Below are 14,220 nucleotides of genomic sequence, written 5' to 3' on the forward strand. Positions count from 1 at the left end.
GATGAGGCTTTGTTGTTCAAATTTCTTGATCACTTCATCAAAAAACGAAGAGGGGCACTCAGTTGACTGTAAACTAACAGCTCAAATATCACATTTTTGCTGTTTTTCCCAACTTAAAGCCTCCTTCAGGAGGTGAAGCATGTGGAATTCATACGGACTATAAGAAGGGTGTTGAGAAGATGTTAAAAGTCAAATTCACAGACCCTACTACTGGCTGATGCTGCTTTAGGAGCCAATGCACTATCATGCAGAAGCAGAATGTCATGAAGGGGTTATCGGCATTTTTACTGCAATAGGCAGCTGTACATTCAACAACAGCTTGCAGAATTCTACTGCCGTCATCACCCTTCTATCATGAAGAAAATAAATGAGTAATGCAGACTTTGCATCCCATAGGACAGTTGTTAACTTTTGACTGAGACTATTTCCCCCTCTTCTTACAATTCATACTACTTCACTCCTACTTCCTAAAATAGATTCAAATGGTTCCACTGCAAATATTTTTAAGACATAACAAACAAACAACTATACGCAAGGAATTTTCAAAAAAATAGTGTGATTATTTCCGAACTTACACCCACCTCCCATGGACAGTCAGGAACAGCAAAAAATTAGTCACATTTAACAAGTTCTGAACAGCAATAATCTAGTGATTAATAACATTAAACAACAGACAGCACTTGTAAGGCTTTTTTCCAACAGGATCACAAAAACTATACTATTTTTGAGTCTATTCAAACACTTCTGTGGCAGCCACAAATTGTGCTCAAGAGTCTTTCGGGAGATCTGAGAATATCACAAAGATATTCATTCAACTGTGGTGGTAGATGCTATAAGAGAGGCATTGTGCATAATAGAGAGGTTTACTGGTAAAATTATGAGAGTGTATGTTCCAAGAAGTTAAACAACATCCATTGCCTGACAAAAAAAGTGAAGCACCGAGAAGAGGAGGGGGAAGTGGAGTGAAACTTCTTGGGCTGAGAGGTTATGTAATGTTATTTTGATAATTACAAAATTGAGTCAAATTTACAAAGAACTTGGCATTATGAGCCCACTTATCAGCATGATGTTGCACCACCTCTGGTGTGGATGCATGCACTCACTCAGTTGGGAAGGATGTCAAAGGCATTTTATCTTCTCCTGAGGCAAACTGGCCCACAACCATTGTAACTGGTCCTTGATATCCTAATTACTAGGATGAACTTTATGTCTGAGCAGCTTCCACATATATTCTATCGAGGATAGATCTGGGGATCTTGCTGGCTGTGTAAGTACCTCAACATCGCACAGACAGTTAGTAGAGACATGTGTCATGACTGTGTGAGCATTGTCCTGTCGAAAAAATTTCAACACGATACTGTCGTGTGAGAAGTAACACATGAGGACGCAGTACGCCCATGATGCACCATTGAACTGTCAGTTCCCTTAAATATTACCAGCCTTTACCCGAAGTCTTACTCAATGGCTCTCCACATCATGATGCCAGGTCTTTAAAGTATCTTGAAAATATAAGAAGAATGGGACCTCTCAAGAGATCGCTGTCATACTCGCTGATGATGGACACCTGTGGTAGTGCAAACTGGGATTCATCCCTGAACACAATGAAACACCATTCATCAGCAGTCCACACTTCCTGGTTACACCACCACTCCAAGCACAACCATTTGTATTGCTGTCTTAATGACAGTCTATGCATGGGATGGTAATTCCCTAGTCTGGCGGTTGCTAGTATCCAACAAATGGTGCATATGACACAGAATGTTGCAGGGAGTCTATTACATGTTCTCAAAAGGCAGAAACAGATGTAAAGCGATTATAAAGGGTTTGGTGTACAATACAGTGAGCCCCCCTTTTGGCAGTCAGGTGTGGTTGGCCAAAACCTTGATGACAAGTATTTCTGCTCCCGCATTCCCAAGTGGACGAAAATTGGGCCACTGTCACATACAAATGCTCCACATATCTGGATACTGTACGGTCAACCAGCTGACTGAATGGGGACCGCATAATGAGGCCCCTTTCAATCTCCATAAGGTGATGATAACGCTGTCTCTCACAAGTGTGCCAAATCTCTGTATTCTTCACAGTGATTGCTCAACATCTGATACTGTTCGTGCCCCTTATATACCATACCAGGCCTGGTAACAACACTATACACGTAGGACACTAATGAACTCTGGAGGCCCTTCTATCCATCACAGAGAATTGCAACTCTACACACTTATACACCTGCTGACGGTGTGTATACGTACAATGTTAACATTGATATCTGACCATGTCTTCTTGGTGCTTCGCTATTGTTATCAGGCAGTGTATTACTTTTTCCCACAAATATTTACAAAATGATCATGACATTAAAATTAGGTAAGTTCAAGATCCCCTTCCTTGAATTTACCAGGAATGGGGGGAAATTATAGTGGTACACTAAGTTCCCTTCACCACATACAATGCAGTGACTTGCAAAGTCTAGACACAGTTGTAGAAACAATTCATTCCATCGAGACACCTTCATTAGCTTACAACATCTAGAGAAGGAAGTGTTACTCTGCTGGGTACCAGCAGCCACAGAAGCCTGTATGAATTCCTACAATTCTGAATAAAAGTCTCTCTGCAGGTCACAACCTCACTGCAGTATTGTGCATCTCTGGGAGAAGTAGTAGTTGGAAGTGAAGAAAAATAAGCTGCAGTCAATGAAACTAACTACCTGGTCATGATGTAGCTCCTTCGAACCACAGAGGCAAAATGTTCCTAGACAGGTCAATTTTCTTTTATACACTGTTTCCTCCTCTAGTGAGAAGACTGGTCAGTATTTTGTGTTTTTGCAGCATATCTACAAGTATGTCACATCTTAGGTGACTGTAAACAGTTTGCTTCTCACTTTGGCTATGAATCTGCCCATTATTTTAGGCGACAAGTCACAAAGTATCAAATATTTATTTAATTTTCATCCACCTACTCAACTTTTGATGCAGTTTTGCACAGTAGCATATAACTTGTTACTCAAAGTGATTTAACAAATCAGTTACTTTCATTTGACACAATCTCAAAACCCTTTATAAAAATCTTTATCAGATTTGACCTACACTAGCCATCACACAACTAAAAGAGTAACAAAGAGAAAGAAAAATAAAGTACATTATATTTTGTCAATTATATGTGTAGAGGAATGCATTATCAAAAAGCTACTTTTTGAACCTGTCAAATGAAAGCAACAAATGGTGATCACAATATCTCACAATTCTTACTCATACTGAATAGAGCTCAAAAGTGAAGGCATTATATAGTGTGCATTTTACCCTCATTCCTTGCGAGTGCATATTCATCTAGGTGCAGAGATGGCAAAATTTATAGTATTAACCCTATCACATTACAAAAATTTCTTTTATTTTTGCAACTTCTTATGTATTTTAAAAATTTTCAAACCAAATGATATAGAGCTGTTATTTGAACATTATAAAATACAAAACAATGTCTTATGGAAAAGATTACAAATGTTTACAGTAAAAGTTTTAGACAGTACAATATTTTACAAGATGTGAGATAGAATCTACAGTATAAATGTATAAGGGAAATGATTAAGACAGTTTAGCACTTGACGACCAGACAGCACTCATATTCTTGAAACTGCATGATACATGACAGCCACACACTTGGGGGGAAACCACAGGGCTCAGACATTACCAGACAGAGGACCCAAATGAGGAACATACAGACCACAGCAGATATTTCTGTTCAGCAGGTGTAACTAACTCCCTTTAACAGACTTAGAGAACTTGTAGTGGGGATTGAGATGGTTAACTTTAGCATAAGAACTTATGTCCAGAAACATACAATTTTTCCACCACATCCAAAATACAACAACACCTGTTGTTCTGTGACTTCTGCTGCTTGTTGTCTGGGTCCACCAACAAGTAAGGCTTGATGTGTTTACCACTGCCATCAACACAGATACGATACATCTGTACCATGTTCCAGTACACACTGTCATCAATCCCTGATCATCCAGAATCTGCCCCAGCCATAACCTGTGCCAGTAGGGTTTCCTCAGAGGCCATAGCATCTTGTAAATCAAGTATTTCACGTGACTCAACCGGTAGCAGTCTAGCGGGTTCTTACTAGGAGAACATGCACGCCAAGCAATCGGGCCATCATGACCCATACAATGGTGCCTAAATCATTGGTCAGACCGCACGTGGAAAATGAAGTGATGCATCACCATGCTGAAACGACATGTTTTGATGCACATGCAGTGGCACAACTTCCAAGAACCCATGTAATATGCTGTCAAGGAATCACAAGTATGCAGCACCTGTGAGATGTAGTGGAAGAAGGTATGGCCCAATCACACATCCATTGAGGAACTCTGCCCAAACGCTGAAACAATATCATTTGTGAAATCTGTGAGAGTGCACAGCATGCAAGTTTTTGTCAGCCTACACAGGAATGTTGTGATACTTGATAACACCTGGTTAACTTGATTCTTCTGTGAAAAGGATCTGCTGGGGGAAGTCAGGCTCATCCACACAAAGGTGCAAGAACCACCTGCAGAAGTGGGCTCATGACGCAAAATCCTGTGGCTGCACTGCCTGTACCTTCTGGTGGTGGTATGGGCGTAGCTGCTGCTCATGCAGAACATGCCAGACAGTTTGGTGATCCACATTCAGTCTACCTGCTACACATGTGGTACGTGTCGTTACATCCTCTTCCACTGTGTGGAGTAGTCGCTTCAAACCCCAGTATGTGGTGCTGCCTGGGAGCTGCACAGTTGGCCCTGCTGGTGATGAATGTATCCGTCTCCGAGGCCCGCTGGTACCTACATGGGACATCAGGTGATCAGTGAATGGTGTTCATATGACGGACGTTCCGAAAGTAAGTTTTGTCATTGTTTTTCATATGGAAACTTTATGGCATCATGAACTATACACCTTGCACTATTTTTCGACATAGTCACCACCAACATTGAGACATTTGTTGTAGTGTGCAATCAGTTTGGAGAAACCACTCTGATAAAACTCAGTGGTGCCATGTAATGCATGGAATTGTCTCATCAACTCTAGCAATATTGCTTTCATTCATGGATGGTGAGGGACACCCACTTCGACCTTCATCCTCCACACTCTGCCTTCCTACTCTGAACATGCAACACCACCAATCAACCATCTGACAAGACATGACCGCTTCACTGTACACAGGCAGTCTGTAGGTGTTCATCAATGATGGACATATTAGTCCCACAGGCTCATTCATACCAAACAACAGCACACACTTCCACTGGCAACCACACTGTCATATACATGTCCATCTGCCATTGTGATGTGCATTTGTATAACCTCAGACACTGTGGTCTGCTGCTACTCTCTCTTCTTTGGCATTCTGTGGACATGTCATGTGTCCTCCACTGATGCCTCTTCTGTCATTTAACCAGCAACGGGCATGGATTCATATAGCATTTGTTTTTGTCACCTGGTGTACCATCTTCTCTTCCAGAAACAATGACAAAGTTTACAATCATTGACACGAGTTCGTTTGATACACTTAACCATCTTGGTCCCCACTACAAGTAGTCAATGACTGGAAAGGGAGTTTAGTTACACACTGTGCACTAAAGTAAGTATCTGTGAAGAACTGGTTTTTTCATTAAGGAACTTCTCCAGTTCCTCTCGTTTCTCAATTTAAATTTCAAACTTTTCAACGACATCCAGTTACCTACTCTTATTTACAGCATGCTGAAATTTAAGATGTTTGTTACTAGCCCAAATATTAAGTCCTTCCTTTTCTGTATGTAGACCCTGTGCAGTTCTCTTGCTGGGATAAGAATGTTCTTCAAATCTGGTATCAGACAATCTGTGTGTCTAGCAGAAATAATTTTCATCACAGGTCTAGCATGATATTTTATAGATTACATTTTTCTCAAACATTTCTGTTATACACCGAAAATACAACAGATCTGAATTTTGATATTATCTGTTGTTTTAAAGTCAATAGTAATTCTCTTCTTGTAGAACATATAAAGACAGTGGATTAAAATTGTGAAAATAAATAAAACAGGTAATCTCCCTAACAAACAAAATGAGGTTTCTCAACAGAAGCTTCCTTTAATATACATGATGAGCTGCAGAGCTGAAATGTTTACTAAGACAAGTATGTGTATCTTTCATCAGCTCTGTCCAGCTGTCTGGTGACATACGAGGCCTATCATCAACCTAGAGGTGTGGTTGTGAGTTAGCACTGTGTCCAGGAATATGCATGCTACCTGATGGTAAATTGCTAATACCTCAGTTGTTTTCACTGTGTGTGTGTGTGTGTGTGTGTGTGTGTGTGTGTGTGTGTGTGTGTGTGTGTGTGTGGCAGGGGGGGGGGGGGGGGCTAAAAATGTGAAGGGATGCAGAAACTCCACCAGATGAAGACACTTGCAAGGATAGACTATTGTAGAGAGCAATATCAAATCTGTCTTTGGACAGGAGGCCACACCAACCACATACAAGAGCACTGGAAACATACAAGAACACATCTCTTTTGTCGTAGAAATGTTTTACAGTCCAAAGCTTTTATTGTAAAACATCTGATGAGTAACCAAATCTTATGCTACATGGTGAGTAGTAATCTGTCCTTTACCAAATGTAATAGTTGATACTGTAAATGTTGCCAACTCTGTGCCTACACAATGTGCACACTCCCTCAAGGAATGGTGGTAAAATGCATACTGTATGACACTCTCACCCTAGTGTTCTAATCAGAGGTGTAGACAGAGTTTGAATTGTCACCTTTTTTTTAAAAAAAAAAAAAAAAAAAAAAAAAAAAAAAAAGGGGGGGGGGGGGGGGGGGTAGATGTCATTAGTCTTGGTACACAGTGAAAACCTCATGCCATACTATGGTAACACACCATTAGAGGAGCCAAAACAATACGGCACAGCCCATCTACACTTTCTCAATAGCCTGTTTTTGTTCCTCTAGCAGCATGCTACAGCAATTCCTGTCCCCCTATTCTCTCTCTCTCTCTCTCTCTCTCTCTCTCTCTCTCTCTCTCTCTTTCTGTTGTGTGGTTTATGGCCATATTCCTTGTGCATGATTGGAATAGGAACAGGCAAACTTAGAAAGAGTTCCTATGAGTTTCTATTACACTTAATATCTGGACCAATTACCTCGCTGAAATAGTGGTGAACTAGGAAATCTTGCTTATCCAATCTGAAAACAGCGATGGTGACTTTAGTGCAGTGAAACGCACAGCAGCCTACTGAAATCTTGAATCATGCAATGGAATTAAATGCTAAACTGTTTTTGCACTGAGATGGATAGAAACAGCCTGCTCCTCTTTCACTCAATACAGAAGTATAATCAGCGAAATGCCTTTAGTTACTGGAAATAGCTCATAAGCACCATTCCAATAAATGTGAGCTTAATAACCCAACTTAACTTCACTAAAATTTCTTTTATAGTGGGTCCGCAGCATGCATGACGTCGAAGACAACATATTTTTATTTTTTGGTACATGTTTCTGTTGCACTATTTATTTATTTACTCATAGTGATAAAAGTCACACAAACTCATTTCAGTGTTTTGCCATCATCAAGGGTACATGTGAAGATAGTACAATAGGTATAATATTGTTCCTTATGTCTATATTAGTCTATATGTGTGGCACATTGTGCCTATGTCTTAGCTGATATGATGTGCTCCATACTGCATCTTGGATCATAAATGTCAGTTGTCTTTTAGTTATGACAATGTTATTTTCAAGATACTTTTATCTGCACGGTCCTGGTAAACTTATTTTTGACAGCTCTTTTTTTCACTGTCCTAGCTCCAGCGATGCTACATGTTTACAATGGAATTTCTATTTTGCAGGTTAGTGATTAAGTTTAATTTTTCACAGATAAAAGTTTTATGCTTTTCATGCAAATGATAAATGTTCTGTTGTTTATGATAATCCCCCCCCCTTCTTTTATAATGTCAATAAAATTTTCAAGATATTTTCATGTTTAAAATCGTTTTGCTCATTAAGGATGTCTTCTAGGTATTTTTCTGTATGAGAGTAAATTTTCTCCAAAATGGTGGTTGTTTGTCCTTTAGGTACTATTTGTAGGATTTTTTGGGCATTTCCAATATTTTATGCCTTATGTTTTTGGCTTTTTAAATGCAAGTAAAATGTGGATTGGTTGCTTTAGCAGTTTCCGTAGATTCTTTAAATCTAAGTCTGAAATTCCTACCCATTTCTCTGATATAAACCTTATTCAAATCATTACAAGAAAGTTCATAGAGGCCTGAATTGTGATGATTTCAATTAATTTTATATCAGGAAAACAAGTAGGAATTTCAGAATTTGGACCCCTTCACACCAGCTGAGATGTAAGCATAATGTGTCATACAGGGTGTTTCAAAAATGACTGGTATATTTGAAACAGCAATAAAAACTAAACGAGCAGCGATAAAAATACACCGTTTGTTGCAATATGCTTGGGACAACAGTACATTTTCAGGCAGATAAACTTTCGGAATTACAGTAGTTACAATTTTCAACAACAGATGGCGCTGCAGTCTGGGAAACTCTATAGTATGATATTTTCCACATATCCACCATGCGTAGCAATAATATGGCGTAGTCTCTGAATGAAATTACCCGAAACCTTTGACAACGTGTCTGGCGGAATGGCTTCACATGCAGATGAGATGTACTGCTTCAGCTGTTCAATTGTTTCTGGATTCTGGCGGTACACCTGGTCTTTCAAGTGTCCCCACAGAAAGAAGTCACAGGGGTTCATGTCTGGCGAATAAGGAGGCCAATCCACGCCGCCTCCTGTATGTTTCGGATAGCCCAAAGCAATCACACGATCATCGAAATATTCATTCAGGAAATTAAAGACGTCGGCCGTGCGATGTGGCCGGGCACCATCTTGCATAAACCACGAGGTGTTCGCAGTGTCGTCTAAGGCAGTTTGTACCGCCACAAATTCACGAAGAATGTCCAGATAGCGTGATGCAGTAATCGTTTCGGATCTGAAAAATGGGCCAATGATTCCATTGGAAGAAATGGCGGCCCAGACCAGTACTTTTTGAGGATGCAGGGACGATGGGACTGCAACATGGGGCTTTTCGGTTCCCCATATGCGCCAGTTCTGTTTATTAACGAAGCCGTCCAGGTAAAAATAAGCTTCGTCAGTAAACCAAATGCTGCCCACATGCATATTGCCGTCATCAATCCTGTGCACTATATCATTAGCGAATGTCTCTCGTGCAGCAATGGTAGCGGCGCTGAGGGGTTGCCGCGTTTGAATTTTGTATGGATAGAGGTGTAAACTCTGGCACATGAGACGATACGTGGACGTTGGCGTCATTTGGACCGCAGCTGCAACACGGCGAACGGAAACCCGAGGCCGCTGTTGGATCACCTGCTGCACTAGCTGCGCGTTGCCCTCTGTGGTTGCCGTACGCGGTCGCCCTACCTTTCCAGCACGTTCATCCGTCACGTTCCCAGTCCGTTGAAATTTTTCAAACAGATCCTTTATTGTATCGCTTTTCGGTCCTTTGGTTACATTAAACCTCCGTTGAAAACTTCGTCTTGTTGCAACAACACTGTGTTCTAGGCGGTGGAATTCCAACACCAGAAAAATCCTCTGTTCTAAGGAATAAACCATGTTGTCTACAGCACACTTGCACACTGTGAACAGCACACGCTTACAGCAGAAAGACGACGTACAGAATGGCGCACCCACAGACTGCGTTGTCTTCTATATCTTTCACATCACTTGCAGCACCATCTGTTGTTGAAAATTGTAACTACTGTAATTTCGAAAGTTTGTCCGCCTGAAAATGTACTGTTGTCCCAAGCATATTGCAACAAACGGTGTATTTCTATCGCTGCTCGTTTAGTTTTTATTGCCATTTCAAATATACCGGTCATTTTTGAAACACCCTGTATGTACACACAGACTAACATAGACGTAAGAAACAATACTGTACCTAGTGCACCACCTTCACAGGTACCCTTGATAATGGCAAAACACCAAACCGAGCTTGTCACATATCTAGTATCACTATGAGTAAGTACACACATAAATAAGTAGTGCAACAGAAACCTCTTAACACAAAATGAAAGTGTGTTGTTTTAGTAAAATTGTATAAAGAAAAGAATTAAATGCATTTCTTTCTCACAATATTAATGTTATGATCAGTTTACCTTTCGAAGGGGCTCTGTTGATGGATTGTTTTTAATGTATGTTGCAATTACAGACTGTGTGGACACAGGCTGCCAAGTAGTATCTGTTATTGGCAAACCATGGGATTTAGCCAACAGTTCCAGTTCCTGAAAGAGAAAGAACAATACAACATAAAATAACCATTAAAGATCACCCGACAGAATCCAACAGTTAATCAGAGACATTTTAAAAATGTAATTTTTTGCTACAGTTCATTCCACACCACAATTGTCTTTGATTCAGATTCATATTTTACAAACAATTGTTAGAACATTATTTTCTCTTCTTTTTTAATTTTATCATGCATACAACAGCAGAAAAATCTGAATTAAAGAGAGATACAAGTAAAGACTGAAGGATTCAGCATAATACTTGACTGATAAATTAGTAGAGTTGTTGAGATTAATTTTCTTTTATTCATGTTTGAGATGTTATTTTCTGAGGTATCACTCATTATTTACTTTATAGTGAAAAGTTTACTTCAGTCAAATCTCACAAAACTGTTCAGTGCTGGTTTCAACTGTCTTGTCGAGACAGTGTCAAGATGGTGGCCATGCCGGCCACAGAGTAACATCAGCTCTGAGAAAATATGATACTTGCAAGGTTAAGTGACACTGCAATAGAACTGTCAGTGCTAAGAGTGAGTTAACGGGTAGTCTTCTATGGTGAGAGCTACTTGAATGTGATTGACCAGATGTAGGCAATAGTGTGGACTTGTAAAGTTACAACTGAAAGCATCTGCTCGACAAAGCCATGTCGTTGTGAAAGCAGCCAGTAGCTGAGACCACAAAAGTGATGTGGTACGGCACCAGCGACAGCTGGGTGGACTCTGCGGCATCAGCAGTTTCATTGTGCCGGTGTGGACTGCCATTGCTGTTGGCACCCAGCCCTGGTGATGCAACATGGCTGGCATGTGCCTTGCAGAGGTGAGTGACTGTACAGACACTGTTCTCCACGGCCAACAATATGGAGTGTGAGCAAGGTCTAACAAAGGTGCACAGTACAGGCAAAATTTTTGGGGAAATTATTAAGGTCATTTGATAGAAAGTTTCTGGACCTAACAAGATAGCTAAGACAGACGAAATGAGTGGAGATGGAACCTAGCACACGGAAAAATCCTTCACAGCAAGCAGAACGTAGGCTTCGAAGCTATACCTGTGAAAGACTAACTAGTAGTACCCCACCTAATTAAGTGTCAGGATTACAATCGTGTGTCAAAGAAGTCACTTGTGCTCACTGTGAGGAAGATAGACACAAGAAAGTAGACTGCGGAAAGAGCAAACAGAGCCCAATGTGTATAGGTACTGTGATAGAGAAGAGGAAGATTGCGTAATGCAAACTGTAATGAGTGCACAACATATCAGGTGTCCTTAGACAGACTTATCCTATGCATTGATTATCGACAAGAGACTAATAGTACTTGATGACGGAGTACTACAGGATGAAAAGATAATTTGCCGAATACACAGGAGGCATAAATATCTGTCCAGGAGAGAGCAAGATACAGAGAAAGCATGAAATTTCTAGCAGAAAATTAAAAACAAAGATTATAATAAAGATGCAGCTACTCAGACAGAGGAGAATCATTCAGAACTGAGCCACAAAAACAACTGGAGTTGGTATAGCATTTACCAACCTAGAAATGTGTGTTGTACATTGATAAAGGGCACAATAACACTCCAACGAATGAAGGCACCAAAATTCAGTACAATGAGATGTTGAGCACAACTAGTAAAGACAAAAATATTGCAAAGCACAATCACAACCAAATACTGGTAAAGGAACAGAACCACCCACAACAAGAAATATCGAGTTCAAAAGAAGAGATGCTGAGAAATCATAAATTTCTGAGTCAACAGAATCCAAAGTTCATAACATAAATATTGAGGTGCAATAGACAGTGATGTACAACTTTAACTGAGAGAAAAACGGCCATACACCCACAACAAATCTATGAAGAATGCAAAGATGCACTTTGTCTTACCAGACTGGAACAACCTTCAAGCCTGTTAACAGCACTTGGACATATAATAAGAATTAAACACCCAAAAGGAAAAATCTGTAGTGCTTCCTCTACATAGTGCTGCAGATTGTATCCAAATGGGATCAAAGAACCTACCTACTGACAGATACAGATACCTTAAGCAGCAGTTTAAAGACAGCCTGCAGCAGGCAAAAATAGAGAGCTGGAATTGATTTCTTGCACAGACCCTACACCTTGATCCATGGGGTAAGCCATATAAAATCGTCTGCCAAACGATAAAATAAACAGATGGCAGCATGACAGAAAATGGCCAGCAATCTGCACAATTACTGATGGACACACTTTTTCCAGACAACACTGCAGAGGGCAAAGCTGATGAGCACAGAGTATAACAGAACATGAGTAGGGAACCATTCTGTGTAGATGGGATAGTTTGTCCTTTTTCAGATGGGGAGGTGAGGAAAGAATCGTGAAACTGAAAAGGAATAAATCTTGATGGCATCCTTGATGAAGCTCTACATGTCCTTAATATGCACATAAGTTTACATTTGTGCTAACTATATGATGTCTATTTATTGCAGGAAAGAATACCATACATGTGGAAGAAAGCAAATTTCATTATCTTGAAAAGAGTGAAGACAAGGCTCTGTTAGCTCCAAAGTCCAACACACTGATTTGCTGTCTCAACATCTTGCAGAAAGTCTGGATAAACTGTTATTTGGCAGACTACAAGAGAAAAACTTCTTCATGGAAGGAACTTGCTACAATATGGATTCGAAAGTGGAAAGTCAACAGAACATGCTGTAAAAAGACACTAAAACATACAAAAATGCTCTGCATAAATTTGTTGTAGCCACAATGGTGGACATCGCTGGGGCTTTCAATCATTCCAGCACTTTTTGACTGCCTGAGGAACCTGAACTGCCCACATGCATCATACAAATGTTTTAAGAACTATTGTCAAAAGAGAGAAGCATCTGTCATGCCCAGGAGAGACCACTACAAAAGAAATTTCAGAAGGTAATCCATAGGAATCCATAAGTGACTCTGTATTCTGGTATCTGGTACTTGATCAGGTGTTAGGAAGCTACAGAATAATGAAGCAGTCGTAGTAGTGGCATATGCTGATGACCTGATGATCCTTGTTAAGGGAAGCAACCTGAATGGATGTAATGTAGTCTTTCAACAACTACCTCAGCAGTGCCAAGAAGTTAAAATGTCTGTTGCACTTGAAAAGACCACATTCATGTTGTTAAAAAGAAACCTTTCAAGAGACCCAATCATGAAATTAAGCAACAGGTCCACAAAGAGAAAGTCCATCTACAGATACCTAGGTGTCTCCCTGAACAACTGACAAAATTACGAGTGCACATATTGAAGAAATGAGCATGATGAACAAAATTATTGGCCTAGCCAGTTACAGTTATAAACTACCAATACAAACAATAAGGATGTATCATAATGCTATCTAACTGGAATCGCAGAATACTGTGTGACTGCCTGGCTGCACAGAGTTGTGCTCATAGCACCAGCATGGGTAGTTAAACAGGGTGGAATAGTGATGGAAGCTTTTGATACTCTTGGGTAGCATGTTACTTTATCATTCAACCCCCATCTGCTGCACTACAGGATGTTACAACAGAAGATAAAGAAGCAATGCAGGGAAGACAGCCGAGGTCAACAGTTGGGGTAGACAAATAGCCAACTCTGCATGCATGGCAAATGTAATATCACAGTGTAAATGCAGCTGCCATGCCATGCCTCACCACCTAAGAAACTAGAACCATGGTTACATTTTACGGCAAGTGACTACACTCTCACTGACAGCAACGATGGTTCCTCGGACCAGAGCAGTTGTGCACTGCAACCAAGGAGCCAATAGACAACAGAAAAGCAGATGGAACCACAACACCCTACACAGTGCCCAAAGAACTGGCAATGTTTGTCTATGAACTGGGGAGTGTTGGAGTGCATTGGGAAACGTGACAGACATAAACTGATATTATAATAGTGGTAGACGTGGTTAGATTTTGTAGTAGGATGCTG

General features: G+C 40.3%; 1 protein-coding gene across 2 annotated transcripts in view; it reads right to left on the reverse strand.

Moving 5' to 3' along the window:
• LOC126469798 (microphthalmia-associated transcription factor) overlaps positions 1-14,220 on the reverse strand; it is a 387,123-nt gene that overhangs the window by 4,149 nt on the left and 368,754 nt on the right. For both annotated transcript variants that reach the window (XM_050097055.1, XM_050097053.1), the window contains exon 8: positions 10,172-10,297. In XM_050097055.1, the coding sequence (XP_049953012.1) occupies positions 10,172-10,297 (126 nt within the window). The remainder of the gene's footprint in view (positions 1-10,171; positions 10,298-14,220) is intronic.

Source organism: Schistocerca serialis, chromosome 3 (genome assembly GCF_023864345.2).
Source record: "Schistocerca serialis cubense isolate TAMUIC-IGC-003099 chromosome 3, iqSchSeri2.2, whole genome shotgun sequence".
In the NCBI taxonomy this organism is placed as follows: domain Eukaryota; kingdom Metazoa; phylum Arthropoda; class Insecta; order Orthoptera; family Acrididae; genus Schistocerca; species Schistocerca serialis.